General features: G+C 37.3%; 2 protein-coding genes across 5 annotated transcripts in view; one reads left to right on the top strand and one right to left on the bottom strand.

The window, feature by feature from the left end:
- Window positions 1-26,102, bottom strand: part of TMEM117 (transmembrane protein 117) — a 189,910-nt gene that overhangs the window by 134,644 nt on the left and 29,164 nt on the right. For all 4 annotated transcript variants that reach the window (XM_053978921.1, XM_053978922.1, XM_053978924.1 and 1 more), the window contains exon 3: window positions 17,707-17,839. In XM_053978921.1, the coding sequence (XP_053834896.1) occupies window positions 17,707-17,839 (133 nt within the window). The remainder of the gene's footprint in view (window positions 1-17,706; window positions 17,840-26,102) is intronic.
- Window positions 19,576-25,287, top strand: LOC128808106 (P2Y purinoceptor 1-like). Its single transcript, XM_053978926.1, has 2 exons — window positions 19,576-19,645; window positions 24,266-25,287. The coding sequence occupies exons 1-2, from the start codon at window positions 19,576-19,578 to the stop codon at window positions 25,285-25,287; spliced, it is 1,092 nt and encodes a 363-aa protein (XP_053834901.1).

Here is a 26,102-nt window from a genome sequence, read left to right on the forward strand (position 1 = left end):
GCATGTTTCTTTTAAGAGTAGTGTCTTTTAAAAGAAAGAACAAGCTTTTATGCTAAAGGAGTCGTAAACAGTCTGACAGAAGTCAATTCATTAGTTTGCTGGCAAAATTGAAATATCTTTATGATGCATTCACCAACCTTTGATATCTCTCTCACATAACACTTTAGCAATTCACCATCTCACTTACTATTTTGCACCTTTGTTACATTTTGCATATGATCCTTCCTATGTGTTTAGCAGCACTGTGAGAATGACAAGATATTCATTCCATCTCTGATGGATATTTACTTAAGTTTGATACACCAGCCCTGTACTTGCTGCAACTCTTAAATAATATATACTGAATCAAAAGCTACTATTTCAAATAGAATAGAAAAGAAACAGAATCCCAAATAGAATTAGACACACAACTAAAATCTCAGATGGCCATAAACACAGGCTAGCATTTTTAACCAATTTTCCTATTTGTAAGTCTATATACACTTCTTTCCCCATTTTCTTGCTAGATTTCCTTTCAGTGCCAAAGCATTTCCAGATTTTTATGGTCATCACTCCTTATGGTATCTGGAAGAGAATTTCTATCTTTCATGACATTACTTAGAAGAAGCCTCAAAAAACATCAATTTTGTGTTCAGAGAATGGTAGAAAGGGCACATTAGAGATGTGATCTGTAACATTCTTCTGTGTGTTTTTACACAGCTTAATGCGAACATGACTTTTTTTTTAAATATCTCTTTTATTATGATCAAACATTTGAGAGACACACACTACCAAGCTGTAGTACCAGGGCTGTACCAAAGCTGTAGGATATAACAATAATGGCTCTACCTTTTCCAAACACCTGTCTGTCCCAATATTTTACCCCTGTAAGATGACCAAGGAAAGTATTAGAATAGAGAAACCCTGTAGGTGGTACCTCCTATTACAGACTCCCAGATGGGAGGACTTTCAGGGACTTTCTCTGACAAAGGTGATAACACTGTGTGTAAAAGTCTAGCATATTCTTGTTTCATGAGTTTATTAATTGCTTTTGCATCTACACAGACATCTGCAGTTTTCTGTGGCAATGAGTTCCACAGCATGTTTTCGATATCACTTGATATAGTCTAAATTTTATAGCAGGATAAATAGTTTAATTAGTTAATTCTCTCTGTGCCATCCATGAATTTATAGACCTTTTCATAGACTTTAGTCTACTTCATAGCTTGTAATATAGAAGGTGTTCCTTTGACATCCTTGCTGCACTTCTTCATGCATTCTTGAGCTCTTTGTACAATAGTCCACTCTTTGTTCTGAAGGGGCAGCAGAACCATGTATATTATTCAAGATGCAGGAGCATTAGTGATATGAGGAGCTGGCCAATAATTTATGTTTTGTTCTAAATGCAATTCCTATTTCTCTGCTCTTTTTCTAGTAATTCTTCACATTCTCTTCCTTGCCTTCTGCTCGCCTTTGCACTGACAGTTTTTATACAACCGCCTATATTAGCTCCGAGCCCTGTGTCCTGAGAGGGAATAGCTTGTCACTTGCCATCTACTAACTTAGTATTGTGAAATCCTTCTGAGTCTCTGCAGTGAGCTTTCATTTTTGCTACACTGAAAAACTTGGGACCATCAAAACCTTTGCCATTCTGCTCTTTTCCAGTACACATCTCCAGATATCAAGCAAAGCAAACATCAACACAGACCCCTTTAAGACACTCCAAATAATATCTTTTCATTTTAGAACTATCTGGAGCCTGTCAGATTACTGGATTTTTAATGAGCTTAGTTGTTTAGGCCACTTTTATTTATTATAATGCAGCAGTCAGAAAAAAAAAAAAAAAAAAAAAAAAGTATTGTATACAGCAAACCAGGGAGGAAAAATAAGCAAAACAAAGAAACAGCTCCTATTGAATAATAAATGCCTGTAGTAGGGAACAAGATAATTGCCCATAACTGTAAACAGCTTCAAAAGGCCTTAGTAAACACTGTGAGAAACTCACGGATGAAGGAAACACAATTCTGTGTGAAAAAACCCTATCGAACAGGAGTACGTTAAATCCAAAACTGACTACTACCTCTGAATTTCTTTACTGGCATGGGGAGTGCCAGTGTAGGGGATTCAAACATCCTCCCTGAGCTTTGTGCCCCTCCTACACAAATCTTACTGCTATCTCTTTCCCGTGCTCTTGCAACAGAGTCAGCTGCTGGGCACTGAAGGCGTTTTACTTGAACTAATTTCAGTATTTATCATATATTAAAGCAAGTTACAGGAAGCCAACTACTGTGCTCTGCCTCTAAGGCATTCACCTATGGAGCCTACAAGTTTCATTATTCTCCTATCTTCCAACTCTTTCCTGTAGCTCCAGGAGCAGCTCATGCCATGCAATGTACACAGCAGGACACAGATGACACTCATTCTCCTTCAAAACAAAGGCACTTTTGCTACAGACATCAGTAGAGGTTTAAACAAGAAGCCCTTTTGGCCTTAAAAAAAACCCAAAAGAAATGAATGAAGTTGAGCAGTGCAAGGTATATCCCAGTATTCATCAACTGTTTGATGAGCACTGATGGAAGCAACCAAAACACTGAGGGTGTCAGGTGCCCCAAACACCTTCTCTTTCAGTCTATCTTTCAGTCCTGGTGTGTGTTATCAACAGAGGACAGGCTCCGGTGGAGGATGTTTGAGCTCTGCCAAATTCATTAATATTCACAATAAGGTGATATCTAATAGCCCCCAATATACAGGCAGTTGGACTGGATAAGGGATAAATAACATCTTCACAGACAAAGGTCAGTGGACTGAGAAGCAGGCTTGCTTCTAGGAGTGGGTGAAGGGAGGGCTTTCACCTCAGTCAGTGGCTGCAGGGTAGGGAGAACTCTGTGACTGGACACTCATACCCACATAAATGCCACCTACACACAAGACAGGAAACTGGATACACACTATTCTCTTCTAACATTTTATTATTAAAAATACGACCTGAAAATCAATCTCTGTGTGTCTTCATTTACCTGGGAAAGACTTTTATCAGTGTAAATCAGACTTGGATCCATCCTGCCTTTCAGACCATCTATTTGACTATGATGCATAAACAAGGAAAGAACAGGTGCAAGAGAAGCTAGATGTAAAGTACAACGTCAGTAATGACATAGCATTATTACAGAGATGAAAACTGCTTGCTGGGTTAAAAGATTATCAAATAATCAGAATAAAAGCAATTTTCAGGTTTCATTACACATACATGAAATCATAGTTTAAGTAGTCACAAAAAATAGCTGCAGAGCAATACTCTCCTGGTTCACATGAATTTTCCTAAATAATAAAGGCAAACCAATTCTTTGTAGACTTCTGGGATTATACAAAATTACACTTATGAAATATGTGTTTTCCAGAATAAACTGCTAGGAAGATTTTTGTTTAAAACATGCACTGTACTGAATCCCTGAGTTAGTCTTGTTTTGATCTTTATAGCACAAGACAGAGAGGAGCCAAACAAGTTTCCTGTTGGACAGAGGAAGGTACAAGACAGAAAATCAATCCATTGTATGTTAAATTGCCTCAAACATAGCTTAGAATTGACAAAGCATTAATATAGAGAGTTAACTTTTACCTTAAGACTCTGGATTTTAATGAGAGGCATCAATTATCTTCTCATCAATTACCAGGGTAGTTTCCCTGTAATCTAAGGATTTGAGCAAGTCAATCTGATTTTTTCATACCTGCCTCAATAAACATTCATTTCTTTTTCGTGGTATATTATATAATTTTCTCATTGGACGTAAAGAACAACCAAACTGATAAGAATCAGCTTCAATTAAAACTACTGACAGTTAATATGGTATAAGATCTTAAAAATCATGAATTTAATAATACACTCTAGTGCAACCATTTATTTAAGTCAGCACAGTGAGTTCCAATTAACATTTTTAAAGCATACTTTCTGCACTAGAGAAAGTCAGAGAAGCAGAATAACTATTGGTAGGGTGACAGAAATTCAATATCAATATTTAATGTTTGCAAGCCTACTGGAAATTCAAATGTTCTACAGGATATACTTAGTGATGCTGTAAAGTGCAGACACACATTTTTCAATGACACTGGAAAAAACAAGTCCAAAAATCAGGAATAGGCTCAACCATAAGCAGCCTGAAAAGGAAAAAAATTACTCCCTTAGGACAGAAATCACTTTATCTTTTCCTTGAGCATGCATTCAAGTCACCAATAAACCAAAGACCAATAACTGGCTCAGCTGTTACCTATACTGTCATCTCCCTGAATAAAACAGAGACAAAAGAGAGGAGTTGAGTCATGGTGCAGCTGCAACACCCAGCATGAAACTAATCCCAGCTGAACTGCACAACTGATAATAGTTACCAGCACACACCCAATTAGGTGGGATTAATAAATGATTCCATCAAATAGATGGTGCAATTAAATAACAGCAGTTAACTGGTATGTGATTTATGTAGATAAAAACATTCAGACATATCAGATGTAAACTTTGCATTAATGAACCTTATACATAGCCATTTTGCATCCTGATGAAGTTTTATGCCAAGAACCCTGGAACTGTGAAAAATAATGTTATACATCCTTTGATTTTCAACATTTTGATCCAGAAAGCAAAAGCTAGTGCTCTGAATCACTAACTTTAAATTTCATCAAAGCCTTACATGTCTCAATACACTTTTATGTATACATTTATAAACATATTTTGTAAAGATTGTGTATTTTCTTCATTAGCTGTGCATGTACCACTTATGCAGCAGAGATTACCCTGTGATCCAGAGTGGATTATCTGGCACCTGAATGATTAATTCATAGCAGTTTAGCTATGGACAGGCTTGGTGTACTTCACTCACATGAGAACCAATTCACAGTAGTTTGTTCTACTGGTTTAAATGAGGTCACAGGAGAGCTAAGACATTCTTCAAAAAATCAATACAACAGAATCTTACTCTAAATCCAGCCTTGTGTGTTCAGAAGTTGCCATTCTCAGTAAGTCAAAGTCTGGAAGTTTTCTTTGTTAAGATTTCCAAGTGATACATCTCAGAGCTGAAATACTGCTAGTTCTGAGGGAACTGAGCAGGTTACAGAAAGTTATTACTGTTTTACTTAGTTTCCCAAACATTCAGACTGATGACCAAACAAACTTAAAAAGCAGTATTTTATGTACTGCACTGAATTCCTCCTCAAGGAAGCAACTTTTGACATATATAGCAATATCTCACCTGTCACTTATTCAGATAAATATTTTAGTATAACATATGGATACCAACTTCCTTAAAAATTATTTATTAATTAGAGAAATGTGAGTAATGGATAGAAGATTTCATCATCTGAAAATGTGCAGATGGTACCGTAAATAATCATACAGTTTATAGTCAATATATTCTTTTGTGGGACTTCAATAATACTCAGTTCTGTATATTTTTGTCTCTTCATTCAAAAGCTCATTGAATGAAAGACAGAAACAGCATTTTTACAGTAATTTTGTTGCATTCTACATATGACAAAAGACATGAGGGGTGACTTTAAAGCTATTGTTAATTTTAATTTACAGTTTATGTCTGGCAAATGTTTAGCCACAGTGCCCTCTAGCTGTCTTAATTCTTATTTTACAATTTCAGTGTAATTTTCATGGAAGCAAAAAATCTCTGCATGAACCACCATTTAGAGAGGTATAGGTATTGCCAACTGTGCTCCATCTAACCAGTTTTCCTTATCACGATGACCCACCCACCCCACTCCCAAAATGAATCATCTTCAGCAGTGTGCTCCCAGTCCCTCAGTAATCCTGAAGTCTGACACAGCAAAGTTCCTTCCTTGGCTTTCTTTTTCCAGGAAAGAAAGAAGGGGTGAAATTAGAAAACTTAGGTTACGCATAACAGAGATCCTAAAAACATTTCAAATTTCTACCCCAGCCTACTGTAATTTCAATGTATAAATCCTGAGAATAACTGTGTAGTAAACATTTTTTTTTAATTGCCATTTTCATTCTGTTCTCATTTTAAATGAAAAACAGCTGGAACTAGTAATACCAGATGAGAACATTCAATTCTTTGCAATGTTCAGAGCTACAGAATTCAAGACATATCTCTGACACCGTGTGCACTCTGCTCATATAATGCTTATGTCGCATTTATGGAGCTGCAACATAAGGCAAAACAAAACTGAGAACCTGAATCATAACATCCACTGTGTGGAAATACTCTGGGGTAAGCCCTGTCTCCTGGACACAGATGCTTTCAGCAATAGATTAAAAACAAGGTTTTCCTCAAGCCTACCAATATGAGAACTGAGCATTTACTCTACAGATCCTTTCAGTTCTTAGTTGAAAAAGTCCAAAACTGAAATATCTAAAAAGATCCGTGTTTCTGAGTCACAGGTGGATGGCTTGTGATGATGTTATGCTCCAGCTTATAAAATTTTGGTGTCCCCATACTGGCAGGGGTTTTTTTCTTCATTTTTCCTATCCTGATTCCATTCACCTTATTTATGCATATATGGAAATTGTTTCAGTGTGGAATGCTTCTAGTAGGTAAATATTGTGAGAAAACCATTCTGAAAAAGACTAGAAAATATCTTTGTGACCCCAAATGCTACATGATGCTACATAAGACCAGAGGTTAAGAAGAGTATTTTCAGCCCTGGAAAATTTCAGGCTTTTTGATACGTTTCAGAAGTCTCTAATCTGGCATTTCTTTGTTGTTTTTGCTTAGTCCCAAGCCAGTCTTACAAGCCTCAAGTACTAAGCCCAGGAAGCACAGCACACTCATAGCTGGTGTCACAGTCACAACTGCAGGTTTCTGCCTCTGCTGTCAGACTGCTCCAGGGTGGACTTGTCACCCAGGGGGGCCCAGGGAGTGCACACAGGACCAGCCTTCACTCCTTTAGGACAAAAACAAAAGCCCTCTGTAAGGTCCCTCACTGTACTTCATACAGAGCAAGGTGTCATCCTCCTGCTACTGCAGAGTACTAAAGGAATGTGCCCTTTCTTAGCTTCACAAGCAATTTAAGGCTAGAAAAAGATTTTTTTGAGTCTATTCTCATTTATTCATCTCTGTAGGACTAATTGTATATGTCACATGCTGCTGTTACCTAGCACCAATTTATGTTCTCAGTTACCATTATGTGTTAGATAGACTTGAGGTATTACAATGGGTCACCTGAAAGAAGCAGAACCTATTGTGCATCTTGACTCTACTTTTCAGAGTATGTGTCACTGGAAGTCATTTTATCACAATTTATTTTACAGGTTGATTCCATTTAGATAGGTTCTAACTTTGTCATTTTCAATGTTTCATTATAATTTTTACAACCAGCAGAGCTCTCCATCACAGTCATGCTGATTCTCTTACAGTAAAAATGTCTCTAAAAATAAATTCCTATCCTATGTTTTCCTAGGTGAGCATTGGTAAGTAGCAAAACATTTCTAACCTACACTTAGAGATTTTCTGTAAGAAATCGTTGCATGGAGAATTTTGGATTACAAAATGTTCGTATCCTAAGTTACATTAACTTTTTTGCATGCCTATATAAGTAACACTTCAGCATGCAAATTGAGATTTCTTGCACTAAGCTATTTTTAAGTTCTTTTGTTCCTAAAATGGTGAATTGCATTAAAAGTTTTACATAATTTAAAAAAGGAGAAAAATTCTTTAAATCACTACAGCCAGTAATGCATTTAAGGAAAATAATATGCCTATAGAATTAAAAGAGTATCTTTTCATTTTTTTCAGAAACAGCAATATATCACAATTCTTCTGAATCTACATATATATATATATACACAACTACCAATTCACAAACAAACACATACTAAAATATATTGCCCATTCCTTCTTTCACAGAATATTACTACAGAATGGACAAAAATGGATGTAACTGCATTTTGTCTAAATAATACTGAAACTTTCACAGTAATTTTAAAGCTTTAACGCAAAATTTAATTGAATAATGATAACATGGAGAAAGCTTTTGGCACATTAATTATAAAAAAATCTCTTTAATTTAGCAATTTTTTCTGCCATCTGGTACTACCATAAGTCGTTATCTGTACATTATTCAAAATTATTTTTGAATTCTTAAATTTTAGACTGCTTGTTAACTTTTTTACAGTAAGTATTCAATGTTTTATTGAAAATCTCTGCTTCAATTTGCTGTGACTGGTGCTTTGGCTACTTATTTGAATGTGAAGTTCCTTTGGGTGCTGAAACTACAGAATAAGCAGTTCTGGCACAAAAAAAAAAAAAGAATGAGAGTAATTCCTGCCTCAAAACTTTGTACACTGTTACTACACAGCAAATAAACCTATTTACTTCAAAACCTATAGATAAGTGTAGTAGGGAAATGCTTAAAATGTGTAATGCTGTGAAAAACAGCATTACACATTCCAAGACATTCCAAGACTATTTCTTGTTAACTTAAAAAAAAAAACAAAAAAAAAAAAAAAAAAAGCTTCTGCTAGGGCTGCAGCTACTAGCAAGCAAAAAAATCCTGGATCATCTAGTGCATATTCTGACTAAAGAACTCAAGATTTGGCACAAAGACTCACAGAGAGAAAAAAACAGCAATCTGAGTAATCAACCAGAAAAAATAAATAAAGCAAGAATGCCTTTAAGGTCCTGAGTACTTTTGTAGATTAAAATTTCTTTATCAAATCTTGACAATTTCTCCTCCCTCCACAAATTTACTATCTTTTTTCCTATTGGGGGCCGAGTATGAAGGTTTCTCCATACTACGAGTATTGTTAAGAGAAGACTAAGGATTCAAGTCCAATTCCATAGTGAAAATGCTAGTTTCATTTTAGATTAACTTAGGTAAGTTTCAGATAAAACAATACAAGTAGCAGGAATGAGATACCTTAATTTGTGCCCTTTACTATCTGGCAACTATTTCCAATCTGTCCATGTCATTCGTGGCGATTAAAACACTTGGATATTTTTAACCTTTTTTTTTCCCACTGGAATATACCTGAAGGTCTTCTAGAAACACTTGGATATTTTTAACCTTTTTTTTTCCCACTGGAATATACCTGAAGGTTTTCTAGAAACTCAAAAACTGTTCATAGCTTCCCTTTTACAAACAAAATGTTAGAATTCATAAGCCTGGGTGAAAAAAAAAAAAAAAACAAACCCAGAAGACTGTAATAAAAAACCTCCGTATTTTCTAGTTTGGAAAAAGGTACTCCATTTTTAATTGGCATCAAACATTTATAACTTCTTATGTACAAACAGATTTCTTAGCCTGCTGATTTGTAGAGATATGAACATATTAATGAAGAGGTGTCATCTAAAAGTGATATCCTGTTTTAAAAAAGCTGCATTAACCATGCAGGTTAATCACTAAAGCACTGTTTCATTTACAGCACACTTAGAGATTCTCTTTAAGAAGACCTAGAAAACAGGCCATTGCTGAAAAGTGCAGGTAAATCTTTTTTAAATTGACTACTTATTTTTGTTACAGTTGTGTTTTTAGGGTGATTGATGGTTTCACCATCAGATAAAGCAATAGGGAGACATGCATTATCACTTGCTAAATTCAGACATTTCTATAAAAATGTCTGTGCAGTGATTTTTCAAGATGACAATAAAATATGTCATACAAATGCATGTATTTTTGGGAGAGACTGCAATCTTAAACGTTTTAAATAAGCTCAAGTCAATTTTCTCAGAAAATAAACCTATTTTTCTATTTTCTTCCCTTGTACTACTAAACGGTGAAGAAAACAGAAACTTCAAATTGCCCTCTCTAGCAAAAGCAGGTTAACTTCTAGCATTAGGGCCATAATCTGGCAAGAATTAGCTCAAATGCTCAATTTAATTCACACAAACAGTCACCTCCAAACACAAGGCAGTTGATGTACCCAGGACTGTCAGAAGGGCAGAGCCCATCATCCTGTGTTACCCATGGGAGCTGAAAGCACCACGTGGGCCAAATCTGTCTGAATTGCATCAGCTGCTGCCACTGCTGCCAGGAGAGACCAAACGCCTGCAGAATTTCTTTCTGCACTTTCCAATTCTTTCTCTTCTCTGCCATGGCTTTCATGCTCAGCAGCTTTGATCACAACTGCAGCCTCCCCTCCATCAGCCTAACAGGGCTGGGAAACAGGCTGCCTCCCCATCTGCTGCTATCACCTACCTCGCTGCTGGCAGGCATGCTGGGGACAGGTGGGCTCTTCTCCCCAGTTCTGCTCTGGTGACAAAAAAGAGAATACAGCAGCAGTACCTAGAGCAAGCAAATGTCTCACTAGGGTGGCAGCTGGGCTACACAATTTTCTATTCCAGGTGCTTGGTATCTTCAGGGTTTTCAGCCAAAATGATGAAGGATAAAAAGTGTCAAGAAGTCTTCTTAAAAAACTGATTTTTATGAAAGTTTTCATTATTAAATTTCTATTTTTAAAACACTGTTTATCTCAATGTCCTCCGTAAGCTAAAAGCAAACAATACATTAATGGACTATCTCCTCAGCTAATGGAAATTGGCAGTAGGTCCTCTCAGAAGAAAAACCTCAATTTTAGGTTTCTCTGGCAAAGAAAAAACCTCTTAGAAGTGCAGATTGCAGTTTTACAGATTTTCTAGTTCAAGGTGAGATGACCTAAAGACATGACATCCTATACAAGAATAAAGTATGCTTTACTCGGACCATTCCAAAAGTTCTATTCCCTAACAGGCCTCGGGAGGTGTCTTTGGACCTTCTACACAGAGATATTACCCACAGACATGTGGCCCCACCTCATGAGCTGCAAATGCAGGGCAACCCACTAACTTTTTCCCCAGACTGTTTTTCTCTTTGGAATTCAATAATATGGGTTAGAGAAAAGTATTTTTCAGTCTTCAGGGGACCCAACTCGTGTGTGTCATGGGCAAAGAAAATGAGAAACGAACAGAGCAGCAATGCTATAGTTCCTGAAATGGGAAAAGAGCTGCTGGAGCAGAGCATTTTCACATAAACCTACTGGACAATGCCACAGCAGCAAGGTTAGTGTGGTTAAGGGAAAACACTCTCAATGTCTACATGTCAGTTCAATACAGAGGGGTATGATATAAGAAAATTTGTAATAGTGCCATCAATTAACTTTTGCATAAGGTTTAACAGCACCAGGCTGTGATCAATTTCCCTAATCATTTATCCCTGGCACTGGAAAGGATATTTATTTGAAAGGAGGAAAGAGGAATCAGTCTATAAAGCCCTAAGACATTCCCACAGCCACATCAGTCTCACCATGGCAACACCACAGGACAGCTAGGACACAGCCACAGGGCTACTTGTCCCTCTGTCTTGGGTTTGAGCAAGACCCCTCTGGCGCTGGACATGCCTTTGTCTCTCCCATGCTTCTCCCATGGCAGCCTCCAGCATCCTTTGTACTTGCTGCTCATACCTAACAGGTCTGGCTGTGCTCAGCACTTGCAGTTCTTCCCTCTGGCATCTCTTATCAGTGACAACCTTCTTGGAACCAGAGTCATTGATTTTGAGCAATAGGAAGAAAGCTCTTAGAGGAAAGGGGTTTACAACAGTGCTACAACTATATTTCTCACCTAAACAAGTACCTGAAACTAATTCAGTCAGCCCATATGACAAGTACTTTACTCCCAAGCTGTGTCTTCTGCTTGTATTTTGACAAAGAGCTCCTTCCAAAACTGGTATGTGTCACTTGAGATTCTGTGGTTTGGCCTTTGCCTGTAAGCTATCTAAAAGAGTTTACAGGAAAATAATTTGGCATTGATTTTTTTATTTTTTTTTCTCTCACTGTTTGGTGTTCTCCACAAATTCCTATTAATTTCAGTCATTCTATCCAAGTGATTAACATTGTTCTCACCCTGATTGACCTGCATTACGAGAGAGCCAATTATGCCACAGGAGTTTTGGCAGCCTTTGATACCAACAACCAGCAGGTTGTCCTGGGACGGCTCTATGGATCAGAGAGCTCTTTGGTGTCCTGGGACACCATCCTCCCTGAGATCTATGATGATTCTATGCCAACTGTTTTGTGATGTGCAAGACCTCCTTTGCCCTTTCTCTGCAGTGAGTGTGGTTTGGGGAATGAGTTTCTTAGTCGTTAAAAGGTTTGGGTTTTCAGAATCATCATCTTGTAATTACAAGCATTAAATTAAGCATTTTCTATTCTTTGTCATTTCCTGGCTTAGAAGAAGGAAAAGTTTGATGAAGTCTACTTCACAGAAGACAGAAGCAATATAGCAGATTTAGCACATGGAGAAGTACTTTTTGACCAGGTGGGAGTAAGTTTAGCTATAAAGGTTGAAACACCATGAACTAGCTTGCAATTTTCAATCACTTTGATTTTCAAGTACCTGGCTCAAGACACTTTCCAATCACAGTGACTTGGAAAATACAGTTTCTACTGCTGCTGTGATCTCACTAGACACCTGTGTCTTAGGATCCCAGCTGGGAGGACAATCTGCAATAAAAAGGCTAACTTGTAAACCTCTTACAGACTGCATTCTTAGAGCAATATTTTATGTCCATAATTTGTATAACCATAATACAATAAGAAATAATAAACTTTCTGCCTCTATATACTTTTAGACAATTTAAACCTGTCACAGTTTTTGCTGTTTAGAAGCTACAAATATTCTAAGGGAGTTCCTGTTTTCCATGTACATTTTGAGAAAGAATGATGGCAAAGGATTAGTGTCTCAGAAGAGCACAGAGACCTTACAGATTTGGGACCTTTCCTTCCAGTAGTTCACAGAAGCTTGAACGTTCTGAAGCTCACAGTATAACACTGTAATCTTTGCCAAATATTAAGCATGACTATGGTATGAATACGCAGCTACACCAAATATGCACAGAGGATACACAAATATACACATCAGGATATATCAGGATCAGAGGATACACAAATATACACATCAACATAAAGCCCACAAAACATATGGCCAGGTAGACACAGCTATGAAAGTATACTGGAGGCCTAATATAGATCCACTGTGAACCTCACAGTTCTGTAGAATAGTAACAATGGTTAGAAAACAGACCAAATCTTTGTTGTCCCTAAATTTTCTTCTAAAATTATGCTAATGATGACTAATCCTTGAGTCTAATGAGCAATCAAACAAACTAAAGCACAGAATCCTGAACAACATAGCTTTAAAGCTTGGAGTAAATACACATTTCCAGGGACACAATAATCTGTATCTTAGGGAAAAAGGAAAAGGACTAGTAACTAATTTGGATAAGGGTAAAGTATTTAATAGAAAGCTATTATTGTGGCTTTTAAACATATAAATAGCCGTTTTCTTGTTTCAGCTTGTCAAACAAAATGCAAGCCCTCTGTACAGGCATTTGTCAGCTGCAGATTGTAATTGGGTCCAAATCCACTAAATCACTCTAACTACAATTAATTAAAGTTGCGTTGTTATTCCCAAGGAATTTCTGCAAGTAATGTAAAATGTATTGAAATTTCACACTTTTTCTGCAAAAGAAATGAGCAGTAAGAGAAGATAAAACTACCCCAAAAAATATGTGCTCTCTCCTCGTGCTTAATAAGAATAACCAAAATCTTTTCAGCACAGGTAATAAATTCACACCAAACCCTCTCCTGACACATGCAACAGTCAAAGAAGATAATCCCAATAATTTGTATTATTGCTACAGTGATGTGACAATTTGCAGCTAAAGAGAAAATGGGTTTGTGTCTGTTATTTCAATGACACTTTACAGTGTTGAATAATGATGCACCTGAGCATCCTTTGGACAATTGAGAATCTCTTCATCTAGGACAAGACAGCTGACATTTGTGACACAAGCAGCCACAGCTTTGATTTTTGGACGTCATATGAAAAGTACATCACTGTATTGTAATGTTAAACATCAAAGCATTATTTACTGATGCAGGCTCCCAAAGGAGAAAATTAGTTTCCTTTTGGTGATATATTCTCTACTTAAAGCAATGCAGCTGGGACAACTTCAATGTGAGTAGGTACAGACTTGGAATACCTCAGTATGTCAAGGGTACAAAAGTCACATGTAAATGACAAAAATACGGGACAGTCCCTGGACATTTCCAGACCTGACATTCCTTTAAAGAAAGAAATAATAAACAAAGGGCTCTGAATTTGCTTGTGGCACAGAAAAACCCAGGAAAAGTTTGATAGCGAGGATCCCCGTACACTTTCAGGGAATTTAGCTTCCTAAACTGTGCCCTTTGCTGCCACCACGTGGCCTTGACGCAAGACACTTTTTGATGCAGAAAAAGAAACGTTTCCTCCTTTCATTTATGTCTCAAATACAGCCTTTTATAAATAAGCCATGTTGCTCATCTGTTACACAGCTCAAAATCACTGCTTAATTTCAAGAATCTAAATGACGTTGCATAATAAATGAACACCCAAGTCCCTCACTTTTTTAAAAAAAGTATTCAGTGGTATTTTGACAACAGATATAGTCACCAGATATTCAGTTCTGACTACAGTGACCTTATGCATAGTGGATCAGAGCCCTACACTGTGAAGTACCTAAAAGGAAACATCATTGCAAAAAAAAGATAGCGACTTTAAATTTAAAAAGACACATTCCAATCAGTCACAAAATTTTTATTTCAAATAGTCATACTTACACCCAGCAGACAGCTGTACAATGTAATTCAAATACCAGCAACTTGTTCATATAATTATAGAATCGTTAACATTGGAAAAGACCTCTATGGTCATCAAATCCAACTGTTTACTGAGAACCAGTGTATTTACCACTAAAACATATCCCCAAGAGCCACATGTCTTTTGAACACTTCCAAAGCCTGTCTGTTCCAATGCTCAACGACCCTTTCTGTGAAGTATTTTTTCCTAATATCCACCCTGGCAAAATTTGAGGCCATTCCTTCTCATCCTGGGAGATGAGATGGACCCCACCTTGCTACAGCTTCCTTTCAGGTCATTGTAGATGGTGACAGGGTCTCCCCTAAGTCTCCTTTTTTTTCCATGCTAAACAACCCCAGAAACCTGAGCCACTTCTTTTATGACTTGCTCTCTAGACCCTTCACCAGCCTCATTGCCCTGCTCTGGCCATGCTCCAGCACCTCAATGTCTTTCTTGTAGTGAAGGGCCCAGGAATTAACACAATACTCAGCTTGTGCTCTTCCCTGAAAATTCAAGTCCCTCCTGCTACATTTTTTAAGGGATATATTCACACTTTTTTAGGTTTGCTGCACTAAGACACATGTGAAGTGTCTTTAAAAAATACTCTTTAAAAAAACCCCAAATTTTGGCAACTGTAAAATGTACCTTTTTTAGATATGGTTATATGAAAGAGCTTTCAATCACAGATTTCTCTAGCCCTCAAAAGGGTTTTTGCTGTAGTCATCCATGCTGGCATAATGCAAGATGTATGACTTTCCTACTTGTGTGCCAGAAAGGGATTTTCATCGATGAGACCAAACATCTGATCTGACATAAAGAAACTTGTCAGAATCCCTCTGGTGCCAGCACCCAGGGAAAGGTGATCCAGAGACATTGCAAGGAGAAACCACAAAAAAAAAAAAAAACAAAAAAAAAACCAAAAAAAAACAAAAAACCAACCAAACAAAAAAAACCACACACACACACACAAAAAAAAAAAAAAAAGCAGAAAAAAAGAATGTTTTTCACTTAGTCTTGTAGACAGGAAGGCTTTCATAGCCCTTGTATTGAACGATGTGTAATCTGGGATGCCTGTGTTTCCTAGGCGCCCACTGGCTCAAAGGTCAGTTTCTCTCCACAAACACCATAACCTTCATGCAGGCAAACTCTGACCTTCATCCTGGAAACCAGTCTCTCTGGTGACAATCATTTCAGCAAGGCACCGTGGTAAAAGATATAGACAGAGCTGGTCTTTTGCACAGAAGTACAAACCATGAAGCAAATAGCTTTCATAAGGATTACATTTACTCAGGAAAAAATAATGCACTCCTTGAAACACTTCATCAGGGCAACTTCATCATGGAGCAGTTGGCTTTGATGATGTTTGTTGTAGAAACCCTCTTTTCAAAAGTACTACACATTTGTCTACCCCAGCTTTGCGAGGACTGATCCAAGAGCTCTGTTTTACTGATGATTTAAGTTCTGTTGTTTGAGACTGAAACTGCTTGTTCTGTATGCTTTCTTGCTGGAATGGAGAGCCAACGTGTCTGTAATGAGCCCTCAACCCACTTTAAAAAAAGCTATGCAATTCCATGAGCACATTATTGTGAACCTCCCAAAAGAATCACAACACATCCAGAGCTGGGGCATAAGCTCCAGGAAAGGAGAGGCATCACCCCACAGAAAGCAAGAGGGCATATTGTCTGACACAGCTGTTTTAGTACTAGGCTGTGCCTATTTCCATGGACGTGAATGCTGATGGCCACACAATCTCTTCAGTGCAGCTCATGGAAGCTTGTAACAGATACACGAAGCAGGAATGTGGACGGACAAATGAAATCTGATTTCCAGACATGAGTCAGGCTTTCAAGACTCTTAATGCTTTGCTAACAGCTAGCTGGTTTTAGTCTATGGACCATTAGAAAGACCAAATATAAATCTTAACATGATACCAATAGTAGTATGACTACGTAAATAGGGAAGCCAGAAACCTGCAATGCTCCCAGCCTCCCCATCCTAATTAGCCCACCTGTTATTGAGTATTCATATTTACCGCGTCATTACTGTGATCGTTTCATAAAACAGTCGATGACTCTGCTGCTTTACCTGCCTGCCTCAAACCAATACATTTAGTTTTCATGTCACAACCTCATGATTATCCCAGCTGGTCTGTGCTTATGCTCATTCAGTGACAGGCAGTCTGCCTCCTACTCACCTTTTGCTTTATGTCACTTTATTTACAGGACTTTGAACACTGCACATTTTTGTTGACATGCGTAAGATCTGTAACACACCACACCACCAGCCCATTAAATAACTCATCATCATTCTGTTGGTATGGCTCTGATATTCTGCTAGAAACAAGGAATTTATTTGCATTGTTCTTCGATTCATAAATACTTTGGATTTCTTATTCCTTGCTGGGAAGTCCCTCGATGCTATCTTGCCTTTCATAAACAACATTGCTGTGGGGTTTTTTTTGTCCAATGAACTGATTTTGTACATATTAGATGACTAATAATATAGGTTTTCTCAGGAAAATCAACACATGAAAGCGGTGTTAATTTTGAGATAATAGGAGAAAGCAAGGTTTTAGACAGAAAATTAATATAAACAGGTCCATTTAAAATAAATCCATATATAATAGACGGCTGTTCATCCCTCAGCTAAACACAATTTTGCTCTGTCAGAGCACTTCATGGGGAAAAAAAAAAATTAAGGATATTCTAAACAAACTGGATCAGCAAATATTGTTGTACATAACAAAAAAAAAAATCTGTACTCCCATTTAATATCCATGAGCTTCCTCAAATTTAGCTGTTTCAATTACTTTTAACTCTGAACTTCCTCCCCAGGCACAATAGTAATGCTTAATCTTGTAAACCACTCAGCCCTAACTTCTAATCAAATTTGTTTAGTTATAATTTAAAGAAAAAAAAAAGATATAATATTCATTACTACCATGATTTCACATTTGCTAACATTAGTCTAGGATTCCATTTTTTATAACTAATAATTTTATCCTCTGGGTTCATTAGCCAATTAAATTACTATTCTACCTAAATTCAGAGAGAGCAATAAAAAAGTTTACAGTAAAGTATATTCTAGAGCAAAAGAGACAAAAATAAAATCTGGAACCTACCTCATATTCCCTGCCATAATGAGGAACAGGTTATAAATGTGAGAAAATATGAAGAGGAAGAGGATGGTACTGAAGAACATCGTCATCCAAGACCCATGGTCCTCTCGAAACATTTTCAGACGGAGCAACTGACCTACGGTACAAAAATTATTTAATCAGTCAGTAAATACACATAATATTTTACATCATAATAAAACCAAAATAAACTACTAAACTGTATTTCTTCCTATGGCTAATTATTTTACTGTGTGTGAGGAGGACGTACTTCGCATCATGCAGACGAACTACCCTTCTGTAGTTCAGCATGAACAGATATTATTGCTATAAAATTATAAATTACTTGCAATGCAGAGGTGGGGGGGAAAATAATGCAACAGTAACTTATTAATAGCAGTATTTTTAAAAGATGGTGAGAACAATCACAGGCTATAACAATGCATTTCAAGTGCTAAAAAAGGTTACTGATTCATACGTAAGTTTCCTTTTTCATGTCCAAGACAGCTTTTCATGTCTAAGTACTTTAGGTATGTCCACTAACAAATATTTGCTTCCCTTATTTAATTTGGTAATCAAATTATGAGTCTGTGTAGAATCTTGTACTGTATGTTTTTCTTAGACCTAATCACTTTAATCATATAATATGTTATTATACTCTATTCTGCAAAGAATACCTTTTTTCAAAGAATACTGGTGTGTCGTGCCACTTGAAAAGAAGCTCTGCTTACTCTCACCACTGGTGTTAGGTGAAACTTCTATGGTATTTTTGCCACAAACATATTTTTCCTGGGCTAGCTTTTCTTCTCTGTCATCTCTGCCTTTAGAGAAGTGTTTAGAGTATTGAAAACCTCACTAGCACAAGAGATGGGAATTTGTTTTTGCAAGGCTGAGAGTGCCACAGCAGAAGCTAAGAGGGGGTAAAGGAAGACAAGGGATAATTCAAGCAGCAAGGTGAAGGACAGCATCTAACAAGAAGACAGTGCAATCTGGTGCTAGAAGGTGTGAAAACAGGCAGAACAGAACTAATATGAGGGGCTGGACAGGAAGTGTCTAGAGAAGTGATATAGCAGACTGAGATGTGAAATGGTCTGGGATGGAGGCAATTTCTCTCAGCTGGTTGTTGAACTACCAAGTCCACATTTAGCATTGATTAGGGCTGGAAACAGAGGGAATCTATAAAGTGGGAGAAAATAACAAAAAATTTGAAATGCTCATTCAGGTGGACAGGAAGATTCCAAAGCTGGTATTTGCTGCTGAAGATGGAGATGCAGGTTTGGGGGAGGAAGACTTGAGGACCTGGAGCAGACATGGGCTATGGGCTGAAGAGGTAGGATGTGAGCTCTGGATTAAACAGCTGGAGGATGAGAGTTCTTTGAAAAAGCTGAGACTTTGGAATGATGTGGGAACCATGAGGCAGGAGAAGTGGCAGGTAGGTATAGGGGGGCTGAATGAAGCTCTACAATGGGACAAGAGCAACACGGGTCTGCAGACCAGTCCAGTAGTAGGGCAGCAACAAGATTTCTGTGAGTGAAGAAAAGTGAAGAAAGGGAAAGTGCAAACACACATACACATGCCCCAAGCCCCTGTAGTCTTCTACACTTTCATTGCTGGAAACCCATGACAGCCCCAAGCCTAGCTAGACTGAGGATGTCCCGTAAGTCTGTCCTTCCCTAAAGAGCAAGCAGAGGCTGCTATGGCAATAGCATATTATCCTGACTTACTGAGAGGAGGGGCTTAATGATAAAAGATACTTCCCTTGCAGTTTGATACCTGTTCTCTGAACAGCTGCCATTGCATATGGAATACTACCGACACCTTGGATAATAAGCAGTACTCGCAAAACAGAGTTGTGATTTCAGGGGGTCCAGATTAATGGAGAGAAAAAATACAGCCTGGAATCTAGACTTCTGTAAAACAGATAATTCCAACTTTTCTAAAACAGGTAAGAGGAAATATTTAATAAATATTCATTGCACCTGTACTCTCCAAAGTAATGCTGTTTCCTGTTTAGTTATTACACACTGATTAATATCTACTAATATGTATAAATATCATATTCTTAAAATAATATTTTCATAAATACTGTCTTCAGTAGGCAAATTCTTCCACTTTAACTTTCCTTCTACTGCAGCTTGTTTGCCATATACGACTTCATTAACTCTCAAGCAGGGTTCATCAGCATAATTTTTTAATGAAAGAAATAGTACTTAATCACAATACTGATATATAAAAACAAAAGGAATTGGATCTTAGCACAATCTTCTTACCTAACTGCATAAAAATGTCACAGATGTTACTTTTGCTCCCACCATAACAGTAAGTATAACATGCTAAATGCAGTTAAACTAAAATATGTTAAATAATCCATATAATGCTCACATTGCTTTATATATCCTTTCACATCAACTCAGTTGAAATAAAAATGGATGATCAGATGATTGCCTAACAGGTAAGTTGTTAAAGTGAAAATTGCAAATAATGCTTATTATTTTTATAACAAAACCTAGGACTCTGTATAACGGGTTTTTTTATAAAGTGAGCTAAAAGGTTACACTTGGAAAGCACACATAACAGAAATATTATGGGGTGTGAATGGTCAGAAATTTGGAAAACCTATCTAGTAACTGGAATAGACTTGTACTAGATTAAAATACAATTCCAAACAACCCAACAAAATTCTCAGAGTAATTCCAGAAAAATAAAACAGTTCATGTAAAATTTGAAGTAGCAAGGGGCAAAGAGAATAGATAAGAAATAATATTACACAAAATAAGCTTTTGACCCAACTTTCTTTTTTCTTTTTCTTTTTTTTTTTTTTTACTTCAGGGAAAATTAGTTGCTTATTATGAACTTGTTAAAAATGTAAAATAAACACTGACAGGTATGACAGAGAAGAACATGGTTATTAGGATATATTTACACATAAAAAATTATATACTTAAAAATCCCCAAATAAATGTGTTAAGCCTAATGGACCTTTGCAAATGCAAGTTAAATGCCATATGAATGACTGCCAGTGATAAACTGTGAATTAACTACATACAAAAATCAAGATTTTCTTATCATAATGTTTCCTATCTCCACCAGAAGTTTCCTCCAAATGTAATTTTTTACTGGAAACAGGTCTTTTTATCTGCTCCAAGGCTTTGGAGAGCACATCAACAGTACTAGGGAAACACAGGGTAGCAGAGAATTCAGGGTCCTGCAACAAACCCGGCAGTAACCGACCAGTATTTGTTGTCCATTCCAAGAGAAAAGACAACTCAATAGGCAGATACAAAAAATTGAGTCAAACAGGTCGCTTTTTAAAAAACTAAAACTTTTCTAGTATCTTTAGATCTATGGCCCGTAAGATGGTTGCACTCATTAAACAACAGAAGCAGAAATGAGAAAGTTCTTATCCATGCATTTATCATGCTTTCTTGTCTTAATTATGAATGATGATAACCATAAACTTCAACTATTTCCCAGGCATATTTGCAATTTTCTAATACCAAGCTCTTAATTGAATCAGATGTATTCCTTCAATTCTGGGTGCACCATCAAGGGATTGCTCTTTCTGCCCACTTAGTGCTCCAGGTCATCTTCATCTATGACCAAAACTGTTCAACTGAAAAATTAATCTCAATAAATGGGAAGTATTTTTTAACCTTGAAGACAAATTCTACTTTCATCAAAGTTTGGAAAGTCTGATTTTAGTCAGTACTAACAACATATGCACACTATAATACCCTGGTGCTGTTGCTCATTCTGCCTCAATGCAATATGCATATGTGTGCTGGCTGGCTTTGCTCCAGAATACACGGACTTAGCAGTGAATGCTGTAATGTTCAGAAAAATAAAGTTTTCTTAAAATACAGATGAAAAATTTTGGATTCAAACTGTGAACACAATCTAGTCATATCCAACTTATAGCTTGAGTTATTCTGTTGGTGCTAAGACAGTAGACAGAAAACTTGCTACTGTCTGATATAAAAAAAATATCACTTCTGAAAATTATTACAGCACATATCTTCTGGACATCAGGGTAGCTCCAATGGCTTCAGCAAAGAGCAGGGCATGCTGCCTGTCTTCCTGCATGCAGTCAGACTGCATCCATGACTGTATAAGGCTTTAAATTCTTCTGATAGAAGACCAGGAGGTCCTGGAATAGCACCAAGCTGGGGGTCAAACACCTTGTGTTTTCCTCTTGCTTATTAAGTTATCTCAGGAAAGGTTTTTTTATCTCTGCACCTGTTCCTCTGTGTCCACTCTGTAAGCCACTCACTCAATTCACCCTGTAAGCCACTCACTTCAATTGCAAGGCACAGCTTCAAGAACCTAGTCTTATTTATGGTCTCTAAGCTCTACTACAATACAAAGAATTAACAGGAGACAGCAAAAATATTTTAGAAAATTCAAACAGTAATCCCAAGGTAGACATGTGGGAAATGCCTACACAAACATACATATTTTCTAATGACTCTCTGAGCTCCAAATGCACCTTACACAGCTGGGCATCTCCATCCCCTTCAGCTACAAAACCAATTTCATACAGCTCAGCCCTGAGTGCAGCCCAGCAAATTGAAGGCGATGAAGGAGATAGGGGATTTTGTTTCATTCAAGTCTGTGGCTGCCCTAACACAGTTATAAGGCTGCACATCCAGACTTTATCCAGCCAACTTAGAGCAGAGCAGAGCAGGGGGCACAGCTGTTTGCCTCCCTCCATTTAGACCTACCTATAGCCCTTGGCCAGAAGCTTAATAAGATCAGGAACCTGGCATTACAATTGCCTCGTGCAGCTATGGCCAATACTGTGTGTAGCCAGTTTAGGACTTATTTATACTGCCATTTGTAAGTACTGAAAAGGAAGGCAGAGAGGTAGGAAATGCCATTTAATTCCAAGAACACACAAACTCTAGCCAAGAGGATTTTAGGAAAATATAAATTTCCTATACCTATTCAAACTACTTTTAATTGATCATATAATGAGAAAATGTTACTTAACTATGTTTCACATTTTAAAGACTTTACAGGGATATCTTATAAATTTCAGTTTGTGTAATTTTTTATATTTCACAAAGGCTAAGGAGCAGGGAAAGTATAGCTACCCTAGGTTAAAGTCCGTGCTTCAATACTTTAAAAAATACATTTATAGAACAAACACTCCCCACCTGTGAAATACACTGTGAGTCGAACAGATGGTTTTCTATCTACATAATTTCCTGGAAAGTCATTTGACTGCCTTTGTTGCTGAGCTTCTAAAGAAACCACTTTCCTTCCCAATTTTGTTGAGTACAGTCTAAACCAGCTTTTTGTCAGGTAACTGAGTGGACTATAATTTGCAAAGCACAATAATGCAGTCTTTATTTAGCAGGTTTTCACTGCAGCTTCTGTTTGCTATATTGTGACCCGTGTATGTGAACATACCTTTGGAAAAGACTTATTGTATTAAGCTTGACATGAAAGCAAAGCATTATGTTAGGAAAAAACCCCACTATTGCCAACTCAACAGTTGAAGACGTTTCAAAATTTTCAATGAATCAATAACATTCTGGAAAGGTCCTTTCTTCCATTCAAAGTGTGTCCTGTACTGATGAAAATTTTATTCTGTCATCCTAGCAAGCACTGTAGTGGACTCTGATCTATAAATTTATTGTTTGGATGATCCTCATACAAAGCTTCTACTTGGACCTCACAGTTTGGCATTGTTTGGAAATTTTCTAGAAACATAACAAACTGCAATTGGTGACAGCTCATTCTGACTGAATATTCCAGTCTTTGGTTTTATTAGGAGTAAAAAAATCATTAGAATTAAGCATAAGACTTTAGAAGCATTAAAAACTTGCTTTGAAAAATACACTGCAGATCTATATTCCATATATTCCATAATGGGAATTGATATAAAGTAGGCCATAAAGTTAGACAAAAAGAATATTCTCTAACCCTACCAAAGCACATCCTGGGACAAATATTTACAGAAGAAAATCAAAGAAAAAGGTCAAAAAAAGCACTTTGTCTAGCACTTTAGATTAAAAAGTTTCTGTGGCCTTCACTAAAAGCAGAATTTCATCCTCATTTGTTTTGATGCTGTTTTGTTGATCTCAGTCACAGTTCAGTGCACAGCTGCCCACGTGAAACTTGCCCTTGGCCCCATATGGATGCTCAAGGCAATCAAAGCAATGATGGAATGAGCATGGGTAATTACTGTCCTTCTGTCATCTCCTCTGCTTTTTCCAAAGATAGATTAGTGGCCAAGGGACACTGCTATCACTTGAGAGTGCACACTTTTTTCCTCACATCCATCATACACTACAGTAAATAGCAGAGAGGAAAGTATATAAACCTTTCCATATAAGTTCATGAAGATCTGCTTGTGTGGGTGTTGTAGAGTAAGCTGTGTTACCTACTTGGAGTTTACATTTCTTTCAGCTAGAGGAGAGAGTTTGTACATTACACTATGTTCTGAATTCTTTTGCCAGTTCAAACACACTGAATTTAACTTATAATTTTTTAGTTTTAAATGCAATGTATTCAACTCTATTTTTATTTTAAAGGCTGTTGGTCTCTCTTTTCCCTTCAGGTGTACTCCGTGGACAGATGATGAATGGTACATGCGTTATTTTCATTTGCAACAGAAATCCTAAGCTGGAGTGGTACTGTTATTTGCTGATTCTGGTTTGCCTTTTCACTTTATTAACAGGATTTCTAGGCAATATACTTGCACTACGACACTATGTTTACTGCATGAAGACATGGACTACCAATACCATATTTCTCTTTAATTTGGCACTGTGCGACTTTACTTGGACTCTCATGGCACCTTTTTCAGTATATTATAATATCCAGAAGTTTGCTGTCTATTTCAGTCAAGCTTTTTATCAGCTCATAGGACTATTTTTTAGTATTAATATCTATGGAAGTGTGTATTTCCTGACACTCATCAGTTTTGACAGATACATAGGTGCTGTTCATCCCATCAGTTCATTAACATGGTGGGACAAAGAAAAGGCTGTGTTTTGCACCATCGGGGTATGGATCTTCATAGTGATTGCATCGGGGCCTGAGATTTACTACACAGTTGCAGCTAGAAGACAGCACAACATCATAAATTACCTGGATAGCACTGAAGAACCATTACAATTTGCCGTGCCCTTCACACTCTCCAAAATTGTACTGAGATTTCTAATTCCAGCCACAGTCATCTTTACATGCTATATGTTGACTCTCAAAACATTACTACAATTCAGTAAACGTCAGCAAAGAAAGAACCGACTTGTTAGGCCTCTGTTACTGATTTCAGCTGCTATGATTGTGTTTGCTGTTTCTTTCATACCTTACCATGTTATGATGATGGTGATACTAATTAATAGAATTAATTGTCAACCACCCTGTGGGAACATAAGCACATTAAGTGCCATTTACAAAGTCACAGAGATCATCTGCAGCATCAACAGTTGCCTTGACCCAATCATTTTTACAATAGCAAATAAGACATTCTATCAAAGAATTAAAAGTATAAAATGTCATCCCAAGTGCCAGAACTGCTGTTGTCTGATAGGAAGAGTAAGGGACATCACTCTGTCCCTGAGAACAATGACTTAAACACCAGGGTACAAAGACTTGCATCTCCAGCTGCTCATTGGGCTTTGTGTCATCAGACCTATTTCATATTTGGTCTCCCATATTGTACAGATATCTCTTGAATAAGCAAGAATACACAGAAATGCAGAGTAAAACTTAACATGACAAGAAATACTAGCAGCTCCTAGCTTTACAGAATTGGCATTTTAAATATTGTTGTCATACCCTAATTTATTGTAAAATAATACTTCTATCTGTATGTACATGCAACATGGAATAAAAAATTATGAAAAGTTCTAAGTAGCTCCTTTAATTCTGGGAGAGAAAAATACAGGAAGATTAAGAGCAGACAGTGTTGAGGAGCCTCCTTATAGTTTCTGTTAATTATTTCTTCATCTGTTTGTAAGTGCTGCTGTGATTGTGATTGTGCAATTAGTAACTGTCAGAATGCTTCCAGCTGAACTGCTTGAGCATTTGCAGAGAGGCTTTCTACAAGTACTTCATTTTAATGCTGCTTGCTCTGGAGCTCCACTGGCAGTGGAACCTCACTGACCCAGGAAAGTGCAGCACATTTCCAAAAACAAACAAACAAAAAATAAATAGTAAGATAAAGTCCCTGAGGATAGTCAGAGCTACAATGAATCTGCTCATGAGATAAACAAGCATGGATTAGAGAGCTGTGCTGTCTTCTCCCAGGCAGCAGGGGTTCCCCCCAAACCCCAGGCAACTACTGTTGTTTGTTATCAGTGCTCTGCTTCAGGGGAGCCCGTGTTCTGCCACGAACTCTGAACTCCTCAACAGGGAGAAGTCTGCACTGGAAAAGCTCTGAAATAAAA

Source organism: Vidua macroura, chromosome 5, assembly GCF_024509145.1.
Source record: "Vidua macroura isolate BioBank_ID:100142 chromosome 5, ASM2450914v1, whole genome shotgun sequence".
NCBI lineage: Eukaryota > Metazoa > Chordata > Aves > Passeriformes > Viduidae > Vidua > Vidua macroura.